General features: G+C 47.2%; 1 protein-coding gene across 2 annotated transcripts in view; it reads left to right on the forward strand.

The window, feature by feature from the left end:
* Positions 1-25,635, forward strand: part of arhgef40 (Rho guanine nucleotide exchange factor (GEF) 40) — a 29,955-nt gene that overhangs the window by 288 nt on the left and 4,032 nt on the right. Inside the window, exons 2-24 of one of the 2 annotated variants that reach the window (XM_035148651.2) lie at positions 6,921-7,010; positions 7,449-7,556; positions 9,880-10,165; positions 10,581-11,742; positions 11,959-12,197; positions 12,282-12,470; positions 12,956-13,070; positions 13,593-13,686; positions 13,798-13,884; positions 14,533-14,649; positions 15,624-15,722; positions 15,849-16,000; positions 16,894-17,032; positions 17,272-17,391; positions 17,629-17,820; positions 17,944-18,459; positions 18,562-18,935; positions 19,225-19,474; positions 19,962-20,051; positions 22,111-22,317; positions 24,251-24,430; positions 24,516-24,696; positions 25,073-25,183. In XM_035148651.2, coding sequence (XP_035004542.1) covers positions 6,921-7,010; positions 7,449-7,556; positions 9,880-10,165; positions 10,581-11,742; positions 11,959-12,197; positions 12,282-12,470; positions 12,956-13,070; positions 13,593-13,686; positions 13,798-13,884; positions 14,533-14,649; positions 15,624-15,722; positions 15,849-16,000; positions 16,894-17,032; positions 17,272-17,391; positions 17,629-17,820; positions 17,944-18,459; positions 18,562-18,935; positions 19,225-19,474; positions 19,962-20,051; positions 22,111-22,317; positions 24,251-24,430; positions 24,516-24,696; positions 25,073-25,183 — 5,098 coding nt within the window. The remainder of the gene's footprint in view (positions 1-6,920; positions 7,011-7,448; positions 7,557-9,879; positions 10,166-10,580; positions 11,743-11,958; positions 12,198-12,281; positions 12,471-12,955; positions 13,071-13,592; positions 13,687-13,797; positions 13,885-14,532; positions 14,650-15,623; positions 15,723-15,848; positions 16,001-16,893; positions 17,033-17,271; positions 17,392-17,628; positions 17,821-17,943; positions 18,460-18,561; positions 18,936-19,224; positions 19,475-19,961; positions 20,052-22,110; positions 22,318-24,250; positions 24,431-24,515; positions 24,697-25,072; positions 25,184-25,635) is intronic. The other variant, XM_035148652.2, reaches the window with a different exon arrangement.

Raw genomic sequence — 25,635 nt, forward strand, 5'->3', positions numbered from 1 at the left:
ACAGCTTTTCTAATGTGGAACAGTCTCAAAGTGTCTTATATTCCATTTGAGAAGCCTGATAAGAAATGATTAATACGTTTCAACATGATTTTTAAAAAAGTTTTATCAGTCTTAAATTACTTAAAAGTACATGTTCAAGGTTTGCATTATGCTCTGTATGAATATTTTGACATTTAAACTATCACCCGGACTCCAAAACCCCCAAACAGCTTCCCCTTTCTATATTTTCTACTTAAATCATCACTTCTCATAAAGGCATGCGTTTGATTTAGTTAGAAATATGCAGCAGTCAGCAGCTAGTTCCTTTTTTTTTTTTAAAGCTTGCAGTGTTGTCAAATGCCATCAGCAGCACATTATGCAGATTTAAGATGTGTGACGTTTGCACATGGGGACGAGGAGCCTCAATAGAGCTCTGTGTTGCGTCTCCTGGGATTCTGTTTACCATCCACACCCACTAATGGTCTGATCCACACACACAGAGGCAGTGGGACGGACAGAGGCACATAGATGAAATAATAAAGATATTAAAGACGTAAAGAGATTGAGGTTGTGTTCCTGCTTCTGTGTTGTCGGGCAGGGTGGAACAGTTTGGCAGGGAGAGGAAGAGAAAGAGGCAAAGAGAGAGGGAGAGCTGGAGGAGTGTAATAAAAGAGGAGGGTAGGGCTACTTTTTTATTTTAGGAGACTTGGACGGCAGCTACAGTGGTTTCGGTGATGCCGCATTTTCCACATTGGACCTGGGAGAAAAGGGAGCAGAGAGAAAAGGAAGGAAAGAAATAAAGCAGGAACAAGGGATGGCAGGAACTTCAGGAGAGGAAGAACATGTGCAGGAGGGTTTCCTCTTCCTCAGAAGCCAACGGGGAAAGTTTGGGATTGACAGGAGGATTTTTTTTACAGTCACAGCTAAGTTTTAAGTGTTGAGGAGCAACACGTCTCATGAATGCAAACCTGTAAACAACATGTGTTCAAAATATGAATAAACGTGTTCATAAGAACTCGCTGAGGGAGAAACATGGCTGCTAACACATGCACATAGGTGTTAAAATGCATCAGCAAACACAGAGTCACACACTTACACACACACAACAGTGTTCTTACTGGGGCACCGGGTGTTTCCATCCCCTCTGTCTGCTGGATGAACCAATCAGACCCCGCAACAAGAAGTCTGATGAAAGTGGCAGCGAGTGTGTTTGTTTTAACCTCCTTTGCAGCACCAAGCGGGTGGAGATAACACACGGACAATCCGGACAGGATCAGCCGGGTTGTCGATCACAGGAATCTGTCTTCAGCCGAGCTTCCTGTGATTGTCAAGACTCTGACTGACATGTCCAGTGATGCAGACCAACACTGGACATGTTTCAACACACTAGTTGGTTGCATATGGTCTTGATTTGCTCTTTATTCTCTATAATCCAGGATGTAGCTAAAAACATTGGAGCCTGAGCGATTGATCAGTCGGCAGATATGAGCCTTTCACAGATTCAATTACATTTCCTTGTCATTCTTTTACTTCTAGAATCGGAATCGGACACCTTAAGTCCTTATTGTTCAAACTACAACAAACATCTTGAAATCCAAGCATCTATTTGATCTCATATTACCAAATGACCGTGTGAAGGGAAATGTGTTGCTCACAGTGAGCTGTGTGTTGCATGTCAGCCTCTTTCAGGTGGTTGTTTTGGTTTGGAGGCCCAGCAGGTCGAAGTGGAACTGTTCTGTTAAACCCACTTTACGTGCACGGCACCAAACAGAGGCAGGACGAGGTTAACGACCAGCTGCTGAACAAAGTGGATCATTTAACAGCTAAAGAAACAGAGATTTCCCTCAGGAGCTGGAGCCAAACGGAGAACCAATGTAACATTACCCAAACTGCGAGATTACGCCATTATTCCAAATAACTGCTAATGTGGCTCCGTGCCTCCTGGATGTGTAAATAGTGAACTTGTTAATGATAAGGAGAAAATACGTTGTGTTTACAGATGCTGCACAAACAAAGTGACCAAAAGAAAAGATCAATCTTCAAACTTGAAGTTTAATTCTGGTTTATTACAGCACAAATCATATTTTCGTGGGGTTTCTAATGTTCACGACAGCATGTATAAGATAATAACGAGGCAACATCTATGTTGGTTGTATTCACTGACAGACTGGAGCATTAAAGTCGTCTGAAACAATCGGTATAAAGTCTCTGCTTGACCCACTGCAGCTCAGGTTAGATTATACAGGGAGATTTAGAAAAGGAAATTAGTCTCAGGCCTCTTTTCCCTTTGTCTGCCTCCCTCTTGATTTCTTTCCCTGTCTTCGCTCTTCACTGCACCTCCTCTTTTCCGGTTCCCCTCTTTCTCCTAATCATGTCATCTTCTATCACTCTCCCAGCTCCTCTCTGCTCTATCGCTCTTCTTCTTCTCTTTGTCTGTTCGACACGTTCTGCCGGGGTCTTCATCTGGTTTCCATCATGGTTGCTGCTGCTCTTGTTTCCCATCGATCTCTCCGTCTGGTCAGCCTCCTCCTCCTCCTCCTCCTTTTCTTTCCTCTCTCTGTCTGAGGCCTCACAGGACCGTCTGGTTCCCTCAGTGTCTGTCTCCTTTTCAATCTGCTTTCTTAATCGCTCAATCTATTTCATAAACTGACTGTCCGAGTGCTATTTAAGCCTTTTGAATTTCCTTTTTATTTCTACCGTATTCTGATCGCCTCTCTCTCTCTCTCTCTCTCTTCTACACCTCTCCCCCTCTCTGTCTGTTTTTCCTCTCCGTCAGCCTCTGTTCGGAAGGCCACCGCCGCCTCTTCCGTTGAAAGTCAGCGTACAGGGGAGAAAGACAGGAAGTCTGACGCACAAGTGACACATATTCCCTGATTCTGTACCGTGTGTCCATATCTGACACCGTCCTGAGGATGCACACTCATTGCCCACTGTCCCGCTTGTCCTCAGCGACACCGCTCGCACTCTTCTGGTGACTCAACATCCACAGGGTGTAAATGTCATTGGACGAAGGGAAGATGTCACCAAGTGCATTGTGGGTACAGGACTTCTGCTGTTGTTGCCTGTGTCAGTAAATAGGCGAGAACAAAAAGAAACAACCTTATTTATGACTTTATAATAAGAGGATTTAGTTGTTAACTCTGTTTACTATAAGTTGTCTTCTCGTGGTTCTCAGTAGTTTTAATCTCTTCTACTTTTACTGATGTAACATCTGGTGTACTTGATTCTGCAGGTAGTTGTACTATATGAAAAACATGGTCAGGATTCCTATCAAAGTCCTGGACTGAGATCTGGTCTTCATTACCTTGTCAGTTTGGGTTTATGTGGTGATAATGTGTGTCCAGCTCATGGTGGTGATGGTGGAAAACCAATATAAAAGCAAAGCCTCTGTTCTGGACGTCTGAAGCTGAGGTGACACCTGAGTGCCTCAAGTGGAGAGGAGGTGAATTTCATCTATAGTTCCTTCAAGAGAGGTTTTACACGAGAGGCTCCTTTTGTCCTGAGAAGAAATCGAATTTACTAATTCCATTACAGACGTTTTATTTCACATGAAGGTATCAGCCTGTGAAGAAAAGCAAAGTGTGTAATTGCATTAGAAGCACTGGAACCAAAAGAGTTTGGTTAAACAGGAAAAGAGTTTATAAATCACCCAGACGTCTCCTGTGTTAGACGCTAAGAACATTTCCTCTGATTTTACTGGAAAGTTAATAATATTCACATGTTAGGGAGGAATTTGTGGTTTGGTGGAAGAGTAGCATCGCTCTCTTTAGTCGTAACTCCCGTTTGAGTGATTGTGCTTCCAGAGTGAAATTCCTTTCTTTGGATGTTAGCAGTGGTGCATCCTGTTGAAGGTTGAGTGCTCAGGCAAGCAAACACAACACGAGAGATTCAATGTGGGGGAAAGGTGCTGCCGCAATGAAATAGTAAATCACACGTTCCAAACTAAATGTTGTTGCAGGTCATGCGTGAGCTACGAGGAGTTGAGCTCAGTGACATGAGGCTAATTTCCTCTTCTCAATCTTCCTGTAGAATCCAACCTGAGCTACAGTAGGTCAGGCAGGTTGCAGGGACTTTACACTCGTTCCGTCACACCTCAGAACGACGTCACACCCGAGTTAACAGAGTTCCAGTTGCAAGAACGGAAGATTGTGACGGAGCGGAACCACGCTGACGCCTCGCTACTGTTCAGCCTCTGGTTCCAAACGCAAAAGATGGCAGCGTTTGTATCCAGGGTATTTTTGGCTTCATTTTTGGGAAGAGATGGATACGTGTCGTCCATCTTCAGTCAAAAGTTTAGCCAGACTAAACCAAACTGTGCCTCCCGGCACCTGAACGGCCTGTTTGTAGCAACACTTCAGTAGTGAAGCGCTATGAGTGGTACATTGTTTACCAGAGGAACGGCGGCTCTGGCACAAGCTCCAGATCTGAACCTCAGGGGCTGCATGGAGCCAGATGGAAGCAAACTGCATAGTTGTTCCCAATCGCCTCTGTGAGACTGTTGCAAGTACAAAAGCTGCAAAAAAGACACAATGACGCACGCGTTGTGTGTTTGTGTTTGTGTGTAGTCGGACATCCACGGACCACAGGAGCGGATCAGTGGACGCTTTCTAGTTTGGACTTTAATTTAGTGATGAATTAACTCAACTCGTGTGGGATGCTTCAGTCTGAGGGGGAAGTTCCCGCTGGCTTCTCGTGCAGCCCCACAAACCCCCCCGCTGGGATTTTACTACACTCAATATGTTCTGTCCGTGAGCCAGGAGGCTGTTTGAGCCTCTTTTACAACCAGACACCTTTAACAGCAGCCTCCAGGGAGACCAGGGTTTTCTGTGGTCTGCAACATGTCCTGCAAACATGACGCATCTATACCAGACTCTAAATATAAAGATAGAAAGATGGACGACATGATCGCCCCCTGGTGGCTGGCTGCAGCTCATAGTCATAAACCCTGCCTCCTCCATGTGAGCAGATGGGACATGGAACAAACTAAAATGTCAAAGTATACGTTAAAATAGTTTTTTCCAGCAAGTTTGGTTTTGATTAGTATTTGCTTTAAAACGGGGTGAAATGTCATGATTGACAGCTGAGACTGACTTGCGATTGGTCAACAGAGGATCTGTTGTCCGTCGGCATGTTGGATGTTGTTTTCAGTAAATCCCTCCGATACTTAGCTTTGTAAATATCATGTCTTACGTCATTAGAATAAGATATGTTGACTGTGGTTTCCAAAATAAGAGATTTCGCGGTTTTGTTTCAGGAAAAACAAAAAGAGTAACACAACCGTTTGAGCTGCTTGTGGAAAACCAATCTGTGCGTTCAGCAACATTTATGAAAGTTTTGTCTTTTAGATTTTTTTTTTTTTTCGCAAATTGCATGCGCAGCTCTCGTCCAAAATCCTCCGATGCTCCGGAAAAATAAATCTGCATGAATTTGAGCCTGGTGCCACTTTGCTGTTTGCTCTGCAGCCAGGAGAGAAGAGAGAGGACGGGAAACAGAAACCTAATCTCATGTGAATGACCTTGAGCTACAGAGCCGGGCTCCGACCAGCTTTATGTTTTTAAAGTTTTAAAGAACATTCTTAAAAACCCGATCTGTCCTACTTGCTGTCCTGCGTGAATAGACGTGTCCCCCTCTTTCTTTCCAGACTCAGCTTGAACCCTTTATTTGTTGAATTTATTTTGTCAGTTCGTCATAGAAACTAAACTTTGTCTCAGATACTTCCTTGTTTCTGAGTCTCATTCTCTCCTCCTCTGTGGCTCCAAACCACAACTCCCCTCTGTGCACAAACAAACCCAAAGGAACCATTTGAAAACACTGTGGAACCCAGGTCTTTTTCAAACCCCCGCGCCACCAGCTCATTCCCTCCTGGCTCTCGCTCTCCTTCTCCAGCCACTCTTCTCTTTTTCCATACACCCTGTTCTCCCAGTCTGGTTTCTCTCCCGCTCTATCCATCCCCTCGGTTATTGTCGGCATTCAGCACAATATGCGTCTGTTGAGGAGAAAGAGAGAGAGGATCCCGGCGTAATTGTTGTCAGATGAGTTTCGTGGAGTCGGACGGAGGTGAAACAAAGAGAGTCGGCCTTAGAGGAAGAAAGAGGAAAAAACATAGAAGATGGGAGATGAGGGAACGAGGGAGTGGGCGGTGGGAACCGAGGGAAAAGAGGCAGAGAAGCAGATGTGAAGAGAGGGAGGAGAGAGAGAGAGAGAGAGAGAGAGAGAAGTTGGAAAAGAAAAGAACGAGAGAAGAAAAAAATTGCAGGTTGCCACAGCAACAGTGAGTGTAGAAAAATAAACAGCATGCGTGTTGCGTGCTCTGCTCCGTCACCCTCCACCTCGTTAGGATGTGTGTGAGGGAACGTGCATGCAACTGTGCATGCATGCATGGTGTGTGTGTGTGTGTGTGTGTGTGTGTGTGTGTGTGTGTGTGTGTGTGTGTGTGTGTGTGTGTGTGTGTACTGGCTTTAGGACATTTTCCAGCATAAACACTGACCTTGTCAGGGCCTGTGGACCTCGTGGGGACCACAGCCTGGTCGTCGTGAGGCAAACATCATTCCTGAGGTCCTGGTCCAGATCAGGGATCAAGTTTAGTTTGGTTGAACACAGTTAGTGGAAGTCAGCGCAAAATCTGAGTAAGGAGAGCTGCAAAAACCTGTGTGTGTGTCTGTGTGTGTGTGTGTGTGTGTGTGTGTGGCTCTTTTGTTCTGGGGGTTCTTACACTGACTGGGCCTTGGAGGAAATGTTTGACGCTCCCCAGACCATACAACAGGAAGCTGAAAGTGGAGTATGTGTGTGTATATTAGTCTATGTGTGTATCTGTGTGTGTGTGTGTCTGTGTGTGTCAGCAGAAAGCGAGACAAGCCGGCTGTTAAACACAAACACAGACATTAGAGTTGATTCGGTGTCCCGTTGGATTAACCCTCTCTTTCCATCTCTGTCTCTCTCAGGGTTCGGAGGCCATGGAGGACTGCGTGCAGGGGGCGCTCTCGTCACTTTATCCTCCCTTTGAGAGCACGGCGCCGCCCCTCCTCTCCCAGGTAGACGTCCCAGACGCACACCTTCACTCCGATCCACACGTCTGCGGTGGAGCTGGATGTAGCTAACGCAGGTTCAATGAAATGACCAGGGCAGCGCTGCAGAATAACACAGATACAAACTGCTGCTGGAAGCCAACACAAACAAAACGCAGCCGGCCGGTCAGCTACAGCCCATGATCCTGTTTTCAGTTGTTGTCGGAACATTAAAGAAACACAGTGCGACTGTTACTGAGCAGCAGCGCCCTCTGCAGCCACACATGGTCATTAATTCCAAGATTAAAGATATGATGTAAAAACAACTGGACCTAAGTTATATATTTAGTTCACACGTCTGCGATGATATGTAACATTCGTAGACCTTTGTTCTGTGCACTGATCCTCTGTGTGTCGTGTGGTTTCCACTCAAGCCTTCTTGTCCCTTTCTGCACGTTCGTCCAGGTCTTCTCCGTCCTGGAGTCGACGTATCAACACGACAGTCTCCGCTACCTCCTGGACTACTTTGTTCCTGCCAAACACCTCCTGCACAAGCTGCAGCAGCACGCCTGTGTGAGTTCCACACGCCGCGCACACAGAACACACACACAGCTGCGTAATCACAAACAGAATCATCCGTCACATGTGGAAAGACAGAGAAATATGTCAGCTGTCAGCGTTTTGAGATTCCTTTGGTGAGAATGAGTTGTGGTGAAGAATCTGGTCGAGTCAGAGAAGACGTAAATCTTCTACGGCAAGTCGGTTGGGACAAGTCCAAGTCCGGGTATTGAGTTTTTTTTGTCTTTATTAGCTGGTGCAGAGAGACAGAAAACGTAGGAAGAGCGGAGGGGAGTGAGTGACGTGGTGTAAATGGTCCATGTGGCTGGGAATCGAACCTGCAGACTTTCTGTAACATTGTAAGATGAGGTGTTTTTTGACCTTTTCACGAAATTCACAGGGAATAATTTATGCGATTTGGTGCAGCTTGTTTGGATTTCAGAGGCATTGGCGGAGTTATGCCCTTTTCAGCTATTCAAGTTCTTTTGGGGATTCTACCACATTAGTATTACCCAAACTTTTTAAATTGTCTCCAAGACCGTCTTGGATCCAAGCGTCAGGTCTGTGAACAAGTACCTGGTCACAAAGGGAAAGTTCAAGGCCTCCATAATATGACACGAGTGACCCTACAGCAGTTAACGGCACTGTGGAGGGTCCAGTCTGCTCTACAACTGTAGCAGGCCGGTAATATCGTGAAAGAAGCTGGTGAAACATGAGACTGAGCAGCCGCCGGCAGACAAAAGAGGTGGTTTCCTGCCTCTGAGGCTGCACCGAGTCGACAGATGAAAGAAACACAGAGAAATAAAACAAGTTCTGGCTCCAATACTCAGATGATATAAGAAACTCTACAAGCAGCTTCCAGTAATTGTGTCGGGCAGAGGACAAATGAGAAACTGAGGATTTCACCGAACACACACACACAGATGCACAAACTTTCCCATACGACCCTCGACAGCTTCCACAGAATTACAGACGTGCACGGGCATTGTGAGCTAACTTTGTTTTCATTGTCGCCGAGCGGAGCTGCCTGGGACGGCCGTTAGCCCGCGTGAGTCATGACAGTAATTCCTTCCATATGTGAGCGCTGCTGCTGCTGAGAGAGAAAGAAAGAATGAGTAACAGAGCAGCAGTGGGAGTCGAGGGAGAGAATGAACATGGCTTTCATTCACTGTGCCGGCGTGCACGCGCATGCCTGCAAAAAAACACAAGATGCTGGAGGTTGTGCAGATTATAGTGGACTGATTGAGGAATTTTTTGGGAGAAATGGGAGGTGGCGGGGGAGACGGAGGAAACACTGGGGTACATTGAGGGAGAAGCAGGCGAGAGGGAGGAGGACACAGGGAGTTACAGAATGTCTCAGACTTTTTCAGAGAGGAGAAGTCACACATGCTTTTAGATGCTAATCGCCGCCCTGACAGATATCGAGAGTTTTTCAGAAAGTGGCTCAGGAGGGAGGCTGAGAAGTGGAGATTGAATAAAGGGCAGAGCGGTGGAGAAAGCAAGATGGAGGAGAGGTCGAGAATATAATTTGATCACGTCTCATGAGTCTGGAGGGCAGGGAGGGGGGAGGATGGGGGGAGGGAGCAGCCCCGTGTCAGTCGATTATATGAGACTGGGAACAGCAGAGAGGCTCTGGATGAGGTTTCTACCTCAGACTGTGGGAGACGGGGTTTAGATCTGACTCGGCATCGATTGAGGTGGGAACAGAGTTTGGATTGAGGAGGTTTCTCTTATTAGATCAGCTGGTTAACGGCCGGGAGGAACCGCAGGGGGCCTTCACCCAAACTCACACACTTCTTCAGTATTTATGATTTGTTGTGGTCTCTATATTTAGACCCATGTTGTTGAGTTGACTCTGTTGTTAAATGTGTTTTCCTCTCAGCAGTGGCACGTCGGGCTGGTCGTCCACATGTTTCTGACTCACACTGACTCTGCAGCCGTCCAGATTCTTCTCCCCCCGTCATGCTAGCTAAGCACTTTTACGCTTTAGAAAACACGGCGTGAGTCACATGTCTGACACGGGTGCGCGGCGCTGGCTCTGTGCCAGTCCAGCTCCTGAATAGCGTCGCCCGAGTTCAGCGTTGGTTCTAGAAATGAAACTGGTGCGAGTAACTAAGCCGAACACGACCGCGCTGAGTTCCAGCTGGTTCGTGTGGGCTGTGGTTTGCAAATGGGAGAGAGAGAGAGAGAGATTGTGCCTGAGCATTAAATAGAGTTGGGTTGAGATAGTGCGGTGACATCACTAGGACCAGAAGAGCTACAGAGAGAAAACGTAATTATCTGCAGATGAAGGTTTAATTCTTTAAATGCTCAACTCACGCTCTGTGTTTCCTCTCAGTCTCAGTACCTGGGCTGCTTGTTCCTTCACTCCGGCTGGCCTCTGTGTCTGGGAGAGAAAGTGGTCGTCCAACTCTCCACCTTGGACTGGAGGCTCCTGCGCAGTAATGACTTCTACCTGCAGGTGGTGCCCTTCTCGACGCGCTGCCCCCGACTGGCTCTGAAATGTCTGGCCCCTGGGGGGCGCACTGTTCAGGAGATCTTGGTGCCCGAGTCACAGCACCCCCTTGTGTTCACCTCTGAGTGGCTGCACAGTATCAACAAAGAACGAGGCCACAAGAGGGAAGGTAAGGAAACGATTTTTGTTATTTTAAAAACGTGACAATAAAACCTCTGACTCACCGACCTGATTTCCTCGGACAGATAATAATAAACTTTATGCATAATATTAATGCAAACACAATAATATAGTGTTTTCAGTAATAATAACTTCTTCCTGTTAGCGGGTGTATTAGTTGATGAGGTAGTTAGTTTCATTATCAGGTTTTTATGTGAAAATTATTAACACTTTGTCGATGAGTCAGTCAGTGACAGCAGGTGGGCGGGGAAAAGAACCTCGAAACAGAGGAGCTGAAAAAAGGCAGAAAACGCTAAAATATGAGTTTTCCTCAAAGCTTCTTCTGGTAGCAGGACCCTTTATGACTAACGTTCACCTTCAGTAAACGTACTTGATATAAATGTTGTCTTCTCTTATTCACGTAGTTGGAGGAGGACTTGACACCTGCCTGGTCAGCACATGTGATGGTGTGGTTCGACTTTCGTGGAAGGAGGTCGTCTACCCAAAGTTCATCCACGACCCTTCGGAGGAGCTGGCCTTGATGTCGAACTACGACGGCTCCATAACCGGCCGCCTGCCCAGTGAGGGGGGCAGCAGCAGCCTCGGGGGCTGGGGTGGCTCATCCTCTGGGGAACTGGACTCCTGGTCCTGGGACGAGGAGGAAGATGATCTACAACCGGACGGCCTGGACTCTGGGTCAGCGCTCCCCCGGCGAAGGCGCAGCGAAGATGGGCTTGGGCGGACAGCCAGGCACCCTCAGCTTGACGGGGACTATGTGGAGCTGTTGGAGCCCAGAGGGGGTCCTGACGGGGGGGTCGACCCACGGCAAAGGTACCTGGAGATGCATGGGATCTCCAAGACCAAGACGTTGCCTCTGTGCAGGAGAAGTAAGGCCATCAAACTCCGAAAGGGCAGAGCTTGGGGATATGGGAGAATTGAAAGGTCAGGAAGCCTTCGGGCTGTTCTTGGTGCCAAAGGAGACGTGGCGAACCCCAAAGGTGACACGTTAGCGCCTCGGCCTCCTCCAGGAGTCGCTGAGCCTTGCAGAGGGAGGCGGTCTTATTCCTCCTCTGTCCTTGACTCTGACGAAGGAGATAAAACCAGCAGGGACTCGGGGGGCGTAGGAAGCGGCCAGCTTTTTTTTGAAGGCCCATCCAAGGAGAGGAGGCCAGGCGTTGGCAAGGAGAGAGAGAGCAGCGGCCTCACGCAGCCGTGCAGAGATGAGCACAGAAGTAAAGACTCAGAGAGCGGCGACAGTTTGGTCACAAACGAAATCCATGCGTTGACGAACCACAAAGTGGAGCATGTCGTAGAGGGCCACTCGGATCACGGATCTCATTCAGACTCGGTCTTTGAGGACACTGATAAACCACTGAGTGGTGACAGTGACGCCACCACGCCGACATCAGATGCACCAGAGAGACCATTCACTGGCGTTTCAGAAAGTGGAGACATCACCAACAGTGGGTCCAGAACAACGAGTTCGTCTAAGCCGAAGGTGGCAGAGGAACGGGAAGGAGGAAAGACGGAGGACAGGATGTGTCCCAGAGGAAAGGAAGTTAAAACTGCAGGATTCAGAGCACCACGGTACTGATTTATTTCTTATGATTCTTTCATCTTTTCCTTCTTCACACGTCCATATGAAAGTGCAGATACGTAACACGTAGGTGCAACCTCTGTGCACAAGGTACAGATTGTCCGAACGTACATATATTCAGCCCTGAAGCAGATTATACAAACCTCACTCTGAAGATCATTATATCCGAAGAGCGTGATTATTAACTTTCTATTAAACGTCTTTAGGAGGAAAAGGAAGGGGAAGGGGGCCAAAGGAAGAGCCAGGTCTGCCGGGCGTGCACACCACAAGGTCTCGAAGCTGCAGAGTAAAGCTCCTCTGTCAGGTCCGACCTGCAGCTCCACTTCCACAAAGCTGCCGGTCACAGAGGAGAACCAGTCGGAACAAACAGGACCGGCTGACGAACCTGATGCGGCGCCCACTGCAACCAAAGAGGCCGCGGAGAACACGAAGAAAAGCGGCGCAGGTCTGTAGGAAATTAGACGTTTATACACAAGCATCAGATTTGAAATGTTCTACATCTTGAATATTCTCTTTTTTCTCTCAACAGAGACGGAAGCTGAGTCTTTATCCGTCTGTAACGGACAATCCGGCACATCCCTATTTAACCACTCTAATGAAGAGCCACAGTCAGCAGAGACATGTCCCGACCAACTGAACGGCATCTTGTTTAAAGAGCCGCCCCGGCTCAGGGAATTGAACACGGAACTCCTCCAGTCAGGGAAGCTGAAGTTGACAGGCGAGTTTCTTTCAGGCTTATTGTGTGCGACGGAGAGTCGGCTCAAATTTCTTCTACTTAGTTTGTCTTGACATTGTTGTGTTGTCTTTGTTCTCTGCTGTTCACTGTTGTCAAGTCCAGGGCTGGGAACCTGTAAAACGACAGAAACCGTGTTTCGGAAAAGTATATTTGACATGGACTTTGTTTAGTTTGGCCCATGTTCCGTCTGCTAACATGGAGGAGGCGGGGTTTATGACTTATACTGGTCACGCACCAGGGGGCTTCAATTTTGGGGAGCTGTCATGGCGTCCATCTTTATATACAGTCTATAACGTGCACCTTTAAACACCTTAAAAATGGCTAATTCAGCTCAGGCAACATTATACTTTCTGCGTGCAGCTCTAAAAGCATTATGGGAAATGTAGTTCCTGATTCGTGTTGTATTCACGCTGTACTTTCTCTCGGCTTCCCCACTCAACGCTAACTCTGGTGCTCGCGGGCAACAGGGACTGTGGACCGGTTGGGACGCGCTCTGGTTGTCACGGAGACGGACGCCTCAGCGGAGGGTTTGTGTGAGGACGAGACGGTTCGGGTCCTGGCCTGCTACCACAGCATCACCCGGTAACACCCCCTTCTTCCAGGTTTACACGTATAATTAGAGAATGAAGGCTTGTAAGTGTCGATCACATCACAATACTTTAATAATATATGAAATCCCTGTTGTTCCATTTGATTCTTGTCAAGCTGCTCATTTACAAACCTGTAAAAAGTGCATAATGATTATATTTGTCTCGACTCGCATTTTGTTGACTTTGCCAAAAAGGTGGAGTTAGCGAAACGTAACGTGCGCCAGAAAAATGCTCAAAGGAAGTTTAATGATATAAAATATAGACGACCGTGTAATTTCAGTGTAAAAAAGGTTGAATTATAGGCATCATCTTTATTTATTTAAAGCAACACTATGTAAAAAGTCTTTTTAACTGATCCACAGCTTTTCTCTTCAACTTGCTGGAGCTGATTCAAGTTATATATTGTACCTTTAACTGCAGGTGTCTCATTTTTAAAAGAAGTGTGTTCTTGTCTAACTCCTGCTCTCCTGCCTCTGTCCCTCCGTCCGTCCGTCCGTCCGTCCGTCCTCATCAGGCCGGCAGCCAAAGACAAAGGTCTCACGGTGTTAATGGACAGCAGACGCTCTCCACCCTCCGCCCGCTGCCTCGCTGCACTTCAAAAGTTCCAGGTGAGAGGAACAAAATGAAAGTTCAGCCCTTCGTGTTTGCTTGTGTGCTTTTAATTTGCCTGCAGATGTGATCAAGTAGCTCCATCACATGTGTTTCTGTGCATGTTGCAGCTGCTGGTCCCTGGCGGCCTCGGGTCGGTTCTGGTTTTGTTGGAGGAGCAGCAGGAGTCCATCGCTCTCGATGTGGACGGAGCAGAGGTGAGCTCATGCAAATCACATGTTTACGGCTCAAGGACCAAAAGTGCAACCACTCATTTTCCTTTAGTTCAGTTTGATTTCACGTCCAAGTGGAAGTAACTTTTCACAAACCCTGTTTTGTTTGTGTCGGTTGCTGAAAACTTGATGATCATCAGACGCTCGTATCTGAAGCTTGAAAGCAAATCGGTTTCCATACGTTTGGCTCGAGTAGAGTTCGTAAATAACTCCCATGTTACCGGTAATTCAGCTCGATGCTCTTGCGTTGATCTGCAGAGATCCTCCTCGCACTCAGGCATGAGAACATTCCTCTCGCCATGTGGTTTGTATTTTAACCTGGCGCCGGAAAACGTTTGCATGTTAAAGTGGAATCCCGCCCAGAAGATGTTCACGCTGAGCCGTGGTGGGTTCTTTTATCCGTGCGGATGAATAAACAAATGGAGATAGAACTGGAAGAGGAGAACTTGCTTTTGCTTTCTCAGCTCTTTCTTTAAAACAAAAAGCTGAAATTAATTACGTCAGGCTCTCAGAAGCAAGAAGGACGAGTTTGTGTCTACAGCCACGAGAAGCCTTGTGAAGATAAAGGTTTATACTGAAGGGTAAACTTTCCTCTGTTGACTCTTTGTGTCATTTCCTGTCCGTTGTGTTTAGATCCACATGGTGCAGGGAACCGGGGTCCTGCAGCAGTTTGTGGACAAGCAGCAGCTGCTCACAGAGATGGACGGAGACTTCGTCCACTGTCACTCGGACTGGCTCGCCTTCAGACTGGTGAGAACCTCGTGGTTCTTCTTCTGTGGATTAATGTGGATTCTCAAATGAGCTGAGGGGGTGGCCAAAGGTCAAAGGGCAAAGGTCAAGGTCACGGTGGCCTCGCAAAACATGATATCTCAAGTCTGCCTCTAGTGACCTCACATCAGTGTGTAGACTGGTCAGGGCGGTTACTCTACTTTCCTCTAACTTTCTACATCCTCCACAGTTTCTTTCTAATTTTCCCGGTAGATCTACTTCAGCCCGAAGCAGCCGGATCTCCTGACCTGAGTGTTCTGTGAAATGGTCTTCGGGGGAAATTGAGCATGAAATGATCACTTGAGGGTTTTCAGGTTGACTGATATCTGTGCTTTTGCTAAATTAATCAGATTTATCGGTTTAAATTACATTAAAGCTGTTTCCGCGCAGAGTTGCTGCAGTTTTTCAAATATGTAGATTTCAAATGTAGCTTAAAATATATAATAGGCTGTAGCTGGAGAATGTTTGTCTGAATATCTAACATCTCTTAAATTTTCTGATATGGAATTCGTTGTTGACAGAAATAAATCTGGAAAGGTTTTTGTTCTGAGGACATTTCAAAATTGTAATTAAGTAAATGGGTGGAATTGAAATGTAACAACTGAGTTTTCAAATTTAAAATCTTACCACCGATAGCGAGGCTGTAGAGGGGGAGGAGTGTCGGGAGCAGGACGGGCAGACGAGACGATGTCCGCTGGTGGTCGGCGTTGTCACAGATTCATGATGAACTGGGTGCGAAGGACAAATCAAGAAAAGACAAAACAAAAAGGACATTTAAAGACTCTTAATGGGTTTTTCCCCAGACAGTTTATGTTGCGTTATCCAAACAGACCCAAACATGTTCCTGTCCTCTGTGCTTCCTCTGACCTCTCCCATGGACTCCATGAGCGAGCTCCTACTTTAAACTTGCTTGACGGACGGTTTGTGTAAAACTTCTTGTACTTTTTTCCCGTCAGAGCCTGGAGAGTCTGACAGAGCGTTGTGAGAGCGCCCTCATGCTGCTGGGAGAAGCACTGCAGTCGATGGACACTGAGCCACTGCCAGACAACATCAAGGTCTTTTTTAATTTCTCAACACTGATTCTGACACTAAAGCTGATTTCAGATTTCACTGTGTTTGCTTTGGTAATCGTCACAAATTTCCAGAAACCTCTCAGAATCATTTTCTTGGTTTTCCTCCAGGCGGTTCCTCTGAGCATCGACAAACACCGACAGCTGATGGCGAGCGTCCTGGCCGACCAGCGCCTAACTGAGCTGCAGCAAAGGGGCGGGGCCTGGCTGGCCGGACTGACCAATAGCACATCTGGACTAGCACAGAAGTCGCCAGACTGCAGGTACTGAAAGATTTATCTCTCTATGATGTACTAGAATGATAGATTTACAAATAGGACCAAACTGTTTGAAAAGTTTGAAAGTTAAAATTCCCACAGTCAGTGAATCTATCTCCAAACAAAGAATTGATGAATCGTATTGAAAAAGAAGTGAAACAAATATTCCACGACCTTTATTTATAGCAGCAATGTGTGCGTCTGCTTATACGTGGATAATAAAAGGCTATTTTTGCTGTTATGCTCTGGAGACGGCTTGAATATACATTACGCTCGGCTGCATTGAAGTTAGTTTAAAGAAGCCGTGACATTCAGAACAACAGGAATCAGACAAACGCTCACACATGCACGAACCAGCGAGCAGCCTGGTCTCGAGGGGCCGAGGAGGATCTGCATCTCTCTCCTTTTTAAGTCAGACTGACGCATTATTTTGTGGAGATGAGTTATAGGTTAAAAATATTCCTCATCTGGAAAACAAAGTTGTTTGTTTTTAGCCCAAAAGAATGAATCCCAGCTGGAGGAGGAAGAGGAGGATGAGACGGAGGATGAGACGGAGGACAGGGCGAAGCGGCGTGTTTGTTTGTGACCGATTTTCAGCTCAAACAGGATCTAAACTCCGTTGTATCTGCGGCGGTTCCTCCTCTGCGTTAATGAGTTTTGGCTCATTCTGCGCACGAATGAGGCCAAAGACAAGTGAAGGCTCGTCGCTGATTTGATTCCTTCTTCTTTTCTGACAGCTGCTCTGCAACGCTTCTGGTTTTTCCTCGTAATTACATATTTTCCACAAGCCAAAATATATGTGATTTTGGCCGAGATCTCGCAGCCATTTGGAATCTGATTATAAAAGAGAAAACAAGATACTTCTCTCACCTGCTCGTCTTTGATTCTCGTCTTCTCAGGGCTGCGCTCGCCGCCACCTCCAAACTCTACGACAGCGTGGACGACGCCCTCCACAGGCTCGTCCGAGTGTCCAACCAGAGAGGTCGCGACCTGGAGGCTCTGGGGCGACTGGCCGGGCTGGCAGACAAACTGGAAAAGGTGTGTGAGGAAGGAAATGGACGAGTGGTTTATTCTCAACTGGAAAAGTATTAAAGAGAGTAAACGGTTCCCTGATGAAACCACATTTAGGTTTTTCTCATCAAGACCCATCAACTATTGTTAACATGTTTAAAAATCCTTCCACCAAGTTTCGAGGAAATCTGTCCAGTAGTTTTTGTGAAATACCACCCCCCCCCCTCTCTCTCTCTCTCTCTCTCTTTTCCCCCTCTCCTCCACAGTGCGATAAGGAGATCGAGCGAGTCCAGTCCCAGCTGGAGGATTACAAGGACCCTCCTCTCTCCCTCAGCCGACTCTCCCTCAAGCAGCAGAAGTTTAAGACCTTCAGAGAGACGGCGAATGTGAGTGTTCGATAGCTAACGCCACGGAATCGTGTGTACGACATTTGTCATTTTTCAACGTACGTGAGGAGTCAATGAGGGAAAGTTGTAAACAGATGTGCGTTGAGGCCACAGTGGTGCGTTTGTGTGCGGGCTGATGTGGACGTTGTGTATTTCCGTCAGAGTTATTCCAGTCATGATTTCCTCCGGAGGTTTTCCAGGCATAGGCCTCACACTGGATCTTCTTGAATCCTTCAGGAGCTGCACAGTGAGACTCTGTCCGTGCTCAGTGTCCTGGAGAGCTGGTGCGAGCTGGACTGGGCGGGTCTGAGCAACGTCCAGATCCGACTTCCTCCTGTGAGGGAGAAGCTGAGAGACATGTCCCACTGTCTGTCTGACTGCTGGACCACCCTGGACAACACGCAGAGGCTGCTGTCCACGCTGACCGAGGTGACGCAGCATCTGTCTCACGTCATCAACACCTCACTTTTTATCTGAAGTATGAGACTTTAACCGTTTAGTGGAGACGTACAAACACAGGGTGGTAACTCTGGTTCTCTCTGTCCTGTGCAGGCGACCCAGTGGTGTGATGCCGTCTCCTCCTCCTCCTCCTCCTCCTCTTCGTCCTCTAACACCTGCCCTCTGGCCTCCCTCCCTCCCATCCCCCCGTCACGTTTCCAGGACGCCCGCTCCCTGGCTTTGGAGCTCGGCGGCGGGGCGCTGCTGGACTTCTGGACCCAGACAGTGGAGCGCTACCAGAGGACGGTAGCACAGGTCAAACCGCGGTTCCTCCAGTCGGACAGGGGCCAGAATCCGGGCCAGGGGAAGCCCAAGACGCCGTCGGCCAGCAGCCTGTGGGACCTGATGGGCCCCGAGGGAGAGGGCGACTGGGGGCTGGGGGCCGGAGGGAGCGAGGGGGGGCTGCAGTCCTGGGGATCTCTGGCGTCGCTGTTCAGGCCCCAGACCTGCTCCACCCTGAAGATAGGAGAGGAGAAAGGGAATAAGAAAGACGGAGCAGGGGGAGGAAACGGAGGAGGAGCTGGAGGAGGGAAGTTCCTGCAGAATCTCCTGAATCCTGGGAAGAAGAGCGTGAGTTGGATTTGTTATCGAAAATGTGTTTCTGTGATATATTGTGTTTTCTATTCTTCTGTCATGTCGGTTTATTTCAATAACCAATCCGTCTCCGTTCAGCCCCCAGAGGCGCCGCTCCCTCCCAAACCGCCCAGGAAGCGCCACCCGAGCTTCGACCTCCAGGCGCTGCTCGCCCCCCGCCGAGGCACGGCCACCCCGAAACCCGCCGAGTCTCCGGTGAGCGGGTCGAGCCGCAACTCCCCCATGTCCTGGCTGGGGAGACGGGCGTTCGCCGACCCGGTCATCACCACCGGCATGGCTGCGGCTATACCTGGGTGGGGCGGGGGCGGAGCGGGAGGAGGCGTGTTGATCCGGGGAGTGGAGGTCAGCAGCAAGGAGGTGGTGGACCACACGGGGTCGCCGCGGCAACACGTGCTGCTGGGGAGGACGGAGAGGGAGACGGGGACAGACCGGACCGGCTCAACTCCTCAGAGGTGTCTTCTTCTTCTTCTTCTCTGTTTGTTGGAACGCCACCTGTGGGTGTGTGGTTCCCAGTGAGGAAACAAGAGTTCATGACCTTCAGAGAAGTGATTCGTCCTTTTTCTGGATAACTGAAGCTCAACTGAAGTCTGTGTTAGAAAGATTTTAGATAATTCCATCGTTTCTGACCGTTTGATCTTCACTCCCACGTCTCCTCTTACTCCCACATTTGTTTCTCTCATGCACTCGTCCTCCTCTTCATCAACTCCCTCTCTCCCTCTCTCCTCTTCCTCCGTCCCTCAGCAAGCTGTACCTGCTGTGGTGCCGGATGCTGAGTTCAGAGAGGCAGTACGTGGCCGTGCTGAAGGGCGTGGAGGAGACGTACCTCCCTCTGCTGGAGCTCTCGGACACGCCGGCCTCCATCAGGGGGAAGGCGGACGCCCTCTTCCCCAACTGGGCCGGCCTCAGCTCCTTTCACTCGCAGAACCTCCTCCCGGCCATGGAGGGCGCTCTCGTGCAGAGCTTGTTGCAACAGGACTGCTTCAGCAAATACGTGAGTGCAGGAATGTCGGGTGGCGGCAAAGAAATGGAACAGAACGTAGACTGTTGATAAAGATGGACGACGTGACTGCTCGTTCCGATCGCCCCCCGGTGGCTAGCTGCATTATAGGTCCTCCTCCATGTTAGCAGATGGGACAGGAACCAAACTAAAAAGACAAAATACACTTCAAATGAATTAACAAACAAAACATTTTCAAATTTTGATGCCATTAAAACGGGGTCGTCCATCTTTATTCAGTCTATAGATTAGTAGAGAAGCTTAAATCAACTTTACACCAAGTGTCCACAGACTTTCTTTCTTGTGACTTGAGACATTTTATAGAATACAGAAGAAAATGTACATTTTTATTCTCTATTAATTGATCCTGAGGAAAAAAGCAAAAAGATTTTTCTTAACACAACACATCAAACTCCTACTTACGTTTCTCATTGACTTACTTTCATCTCTTCTTTATTCAACGTCTTCTTTTCCAACCCAGCGGGAGCGGTTTCTTCAGTACTCTCACTACATCAGGACCAAACCAGAACTGGACTCTCCGCTGGTCACACAGGCCGCGGACTTCTTCAAGGTGAGACTCGTCATGTTGCTGCTCTCAGGTTCAGCCTGTGATGCTGAAGACATTTCAGAAGAAGAGTTTCATTACGAGGACTCAACTTGTTTCAAGGAATATTTATTTTATTGTGTTTTCCACAATCTTACCGAACTTATATTGAAAGTCCCTCAGAGGTTTCTGTAGGAAAAAGAGTCGTATTAAATTAAAACTAAAAGTAAAGCGCACATAAGGACCAATAAATTAAATAAACTATCGATAAAACAAAAGAAAAAATGTAAAATAACATACAAAATAGAAAACATAACTTGCCAAAGATTATAAAAATTATTTTAAAAAACGACTTTCATAATTTCATCATACAAATGAGTGTTGTAATAAACCTAATCCAACATTTCCTGGACTCAACTCATTTCAGTCATGATTTCAATGAGAGAAAAGCTGCTGCACTTTCCTGAATCCGTGCACAGGAGATAATAATAAATAATAAGAGATTCAGGGTCGTACATTTTCTATTTGGTTATTTTCCTTTTTTCAAAAATATCTGTTAAACCACAGTGTGAGATCATCATGAGTAAAAAAAAGCACAAACCAATTAAAGTTGCTTTATTCACCAGTGGCAGCAATTAAAAACCGAGCTGTATACAGTAAAGCTAATTACATGTTTAATGTACACGAGAAAAGCCAATTAAAGGCGGATTATCGAGAAAGTAATTTGAGCTCGTGCAAGCTACAATTAACGACATCGACGCGTTGTGAGATTTCTAACACGACTTTGAAAGCAGCAACCACAGAGCTGAAGATCTGCGGTTCTAGCGAGTCACCACCAGGAGGCAGTGCGTGCCGGTCCTGCAGCTGGAACACGTTGTGTGTCATGTGGATGCTTTATGGTGATTGTGATGGTGATGGATGTGAGCCCGGTGCTCAGGTTAGAGGATGATGGTGATCACACCATGATTGTTACGACAGCGCCGCAGCAGCGTGTGTGAGGCGGCGTCCACATGTTGGTGAGGACGACGCCAGAGGGAGGACGTGACGCGGTTTCAACATCTGTAAAATCAAGTTTGTGTCCGTCACGATTTAACGACTAAAACTGAAATTATACAGATGATAATGAAGCAGCTCCTCACATGAAAATAGATTTTACTGTAAGATTTCTAACTATTTTAACATAGAATCTGAACTAAAATAATAAGTTAAAAAAATATAGTTTAATAATAACTAATCAAGTATTTCTGAAGACTAGTTAAGACCAAAATGAGCTTTACTTTCAAAGTGTATTAAGTTATTGGACATTGTGATGGAAATCTGAAAATACAAGAGGCTGGAACACCATATTTATCTTTGTGTATTTTAATCTGAGCTTTCTGCAGAAAGGATGAACACAGAGAGTCACAGGATCTCAGTGAAGATGGAGAACAGTCAAACGCAAGGATCTTATATAGGAGAACTAAGGCTGATGGTCTGAGCCAGTTCAGACTGGTTCTGTAGGCAAAGTTCGAGACAGGAATTAAAACACAGGAATAAATGATTTGCATACGTTTCCATTAGGTTCCTGGACAGTCAATAAGTAATAGAAAGGTCATAAAGGTCACAAACACTTCAGGTCATAAAAGTCAGGTCTGCAAAAAGTTACTCTTCAACTACAAAATAGGTTTCAACCACACTTAGTTATTTTCCACTACAACGTCGTCACCAGCAGTTGAACTTTTCCATCGTCCATATTCGGCTCTAAATAGAAAGTTTCACGTTTTTAAAGTTTCTTACTTCAGAATGCAGAGTAAATGTACATCTTACATGTGAAGATGTGCATTTATATCAGTAGTTATTGTTTTGAATCAGGTTTGAAACAACTGTTGTGTTTCTCTCAAATATTGTAAAGTCTCCACCTTACTATGTAAAGTTCCTTGAGATATTATACGTTATGATTATTGCATTACTTTTAGTTGTATTGTGTTTTCTTGGCCTGTGGTGAGGCTGTTTGCAGTTTATATTCGAATCTGGTTCGATCTGGTTCGAGACGTCAGTGAAAGTTGGCAACGTCTGACATATCTCCTCCTCTCCCCCCCCCCCGCAGTCCAAACTCCCTGCTGCCTCCCCCCTCTCCCCCCTCTCCTTCCCCCACTGCCTGCAGGCCCCCACCCAGAGGCTGGAGCAGTACTGCGAGGCCCTGGAGGAGCTGGGAGGGATCAACGCCGCCTCCGACTCCGCCCTCCCCATCCTCAGACACGCCCAGCGGCACGGCGAGGACCTCAGGGCCAGTGACCTCATCGTCGGATGTCCGGTGAGAACGCTTGTCCCAGTTTACGAGTGTGAATCAAGTCCCACTTTCTTTCCTCAGGGGGAGAGGAGCTAAATCATGTTGATGAGGTCGGGCCAGAGGAGGAGATGGAATCATTAGCACTTTTATTCCCTTTATCTAAAGCTCGTTATTTACAGTTTGACGCTTTGAAGAAGGGAATGTAATGGTTTTTAATTCTGGATAATATTCTCTTAGGTTAACCTCATTTGCATTTTCTTTTTATCGACCACTGGAAGATAACGTGAGGTTTGCTCGTCGTTGCGTCGCAATACGGACGATTTCTCTAAGTCTGCGACCAATCACGAGTCAGTCGCAGCTGTCAATCATGAGGTTTCAAAATAAATCAAATAAATAATTAAAATCTAAATTAATAAAACATGAACAAACAGCAGTGTGATGGCTAAAACTTAAAATGACAAAAAACATCATTGGGAAGAAAATGTATTTGACATTACTGCAGCCAGCCACCAGGGGGTGATCAGAAGGTTTTGGCTTTACTTTATCTACTTATCTTCAATTCAATTCTTTATCAGCACATTGATGAAGTTGATGATTAGAATCCGTCTGGACAAGCTCATCAAAGACAAGATGAAAACACACACACACTCATTTCATTCATAGAGTAAGAAACACATTAATAAAATCCGAGTCCTTATTAATCCTAAAGCCAACGTTAGAATAAATACAAGAAACGTTAAAATAAATAAAACCTCTTGGTCTCTATGAGCCGTTTTAACGCTGGTTTGGTTTTTCCCAGCACACGTTGCCTGTATGAAGTCGTTTTTCACTCTATGAACAAACTGGACCCTGAGAGACACAAAGAGGACGAATAAACCCGTCTGCTGTTGACGTGGATTTCAGAAAACAGCGTTGGAGTTTATCGGTGTGTCACCGCGTCCACTCGGCCTGTATTGTGCCGCTCTGACACAGCCGTGTGGTTCAGAGCTGGTTGTGACAAATGTCGGACTCTCTCCCACACAAACACACAGAACGACCCTCTCCTCCTCCCCCCTGTGAGTGGGGATCACAGCGGCACAAACGCTCCCATTGAGCTACTTCACTTCACGCCGCTGCTGCAGTAAAATGCCTGTGAAGTGCAGGTGTGTGTGTGTGTGTGTGTGTGTGTGGGTGTGCATGTGGGTGTTCAGAATGTGCATGAAGCATCACTTGTATCGTGACCCTCACTTCTCTAGAGATTTAACTTCTTTGTCACCGGTTGTTTCCCTTTTTCATTTTACTGTGCGAGCGAGCGTGAGCCGGTTTGTCGTCGTGTTTTGCTGTTTGTGTGTCTTTGTGCGTCTCGTACGTGGGTCTTTAAAGGAGCGTTACGTAACGTTTGACTTCCATCAACCTCTCCCTGCCGCTGGTCGGAGCCGCAGCGGCTTCCCAACGTCTCAACCCTGTAATTGCTACGAACAATAAAGTCACATTTCTACAAAAGGCGTGAGTCAGGCGGCCAATTAGAACCGAGATCCAACAGAAAGACGAGGGAATGTGTCACCGCGCAACACAATGTCGTAATAATTCTCCTTTGTCATGATTCTGTGCTTGAATTGAGACTGTAGTGAAATGTCTTTAAGCTATAAACTGAACATTCGGGGAGGTGATGGAGGAAGAACTTACAGCAGGTGTTTACAGAAACATGAACACTTAAGTGTGATAAAAACGAACTGAAATGACAGAAACCACGTTTTGTTTGGTCCATGTCCCATCCACTAACATGGAGGAGGCTTGGTTTATGACCCATACTGCAGCCAATCACGTTAACTGGCAATGAAAACAGTATTTTACTTAAACGGCCTCTTAAGATAGAAATCAACACAGACATGCAGATGAGGACCCGGGGCCTCGGCCTCAGGACAAGACGACTGCATCCTAACGTGTGTGTGTGTGTGTGTGTGTTGTGTAATGTAAGACCCCCGTGGTGGAGCGCGGCGAGCTGGTGCGGCAGGGCGAGCTGATGGTGTGTGGCGGAGGTCGGAGGAAGCGGGCGGGCGCGAGGAACGTTTTCCTCTACCAGCACGTCGTCATATTCACCAAGCAGAAGAGCCCCGGGCCCGGACGCACGGCCTACAGCTACAAACACAGCATCAAGGTACGCACGCACACACACACGCACACACACGTCTGCCTCTGATCTCGTTACCTCGACTTCACGTTTCCGTGTCGTCTCCCCGCAGACGGGTGAGATGGGTCTGACTCAGCGAGTGGGCGACGACGGGCTGAGGTTTGAAGTTTGGGTTCGTCAGGCTCCTCGAACCAAGGACTGCGTCACGCTGCAGGCGCAGGACCGGGAGGGCAGGGAGGCCTGGACTCACGACATCGCACAACTGCTGTGGACTCACGCCATCAGCAACACAGGTACAGTCGGTGCGACCTCTGACCTCTGACACCTCAGCACTAGGACTCGCTGCATGGCGCTCCAGATGAAGTGTAGAACAGATATTTAAGTTCTTAACTTGACTTAGCTCAACTCTTCCTGAGGCTAACTCACCCTGAAGTGTTTGAGGTGCATTATGGGTAACGTAGGCGCCAGGTTCTGACAAGAAAAGGGCCGAGCATTGAGTAAAACAAAGCAACAATCAGTGTTTTACCCGTGAGAGCCACTTCCTGACCCTCTGCCAAAAACCTGAAGCACTCGCTCATTAGACTGAAACAAGCTTCACATAAACACATCCTGCAAAAGCTTGGTTTGTGTATAGAAACGAATCTGCTCCTCCCTCTGTCCTCGTCCCAGAGCTGTGCCTGAAGGAGTCCCTGTGCATGGGAATCTCCAGTAAACTGCTGCTGGACGCCACTGGAACTCCCGGCTCAGAGCTGGACTCCATCTACAGTCTCAACGACAGAGGTGAGCACCACGCGACGCACATCTGGAGCATCTGGAACACTCGCTCAGTACGAGGGGGGGGCCTCAGGTCCGAGAAGCACTGGAGAAATGCACTTAAAGCTTAAATGTAATCTGAGGATCATTAACCGGACCCTTAATCTTATCGCCAGTGTAATTATGTCGGGACAAGATAAATTAGTAACAAGAGAAGACGTGTGTTATACGTCCCAGGCCCCCTCTCGCCTGGATGATTCTTTCTTGGGGTCTGACTCGGCCGATCTCCTGCTGTGTTCTTCATATGTGAAAGACAAAGCTAATGTGGTGTATAAATAAATATAAGTATAAAATATGAAATATTTCAATTCTACGCCCCCCCCCCAGCTACTCTATGAATTTTTGATATTTGTCTCACACTTTGAAATCTCTGAAGCGCTGTGACGTGCCTGCAGAGAATATGGAGCCTGACTATAGAA

This window comes from Hippoglossus stenolepis, chromosome 23, assembly GCF_022539355.2.
Source record: "Hippoglossus stenolepis isolate QCI-W04-F060 chromosome 23, HSTE1.2, whole genome shotgun sequence".
Classification (NCBI taxonomy): domain Eukaryota; kingdom Metazoa; phylum Chordata; class Actinopteri; order Pleuronectiformes; family Pleuronectidae; genus Hippoglossus; species Hippoglossus stenolepis.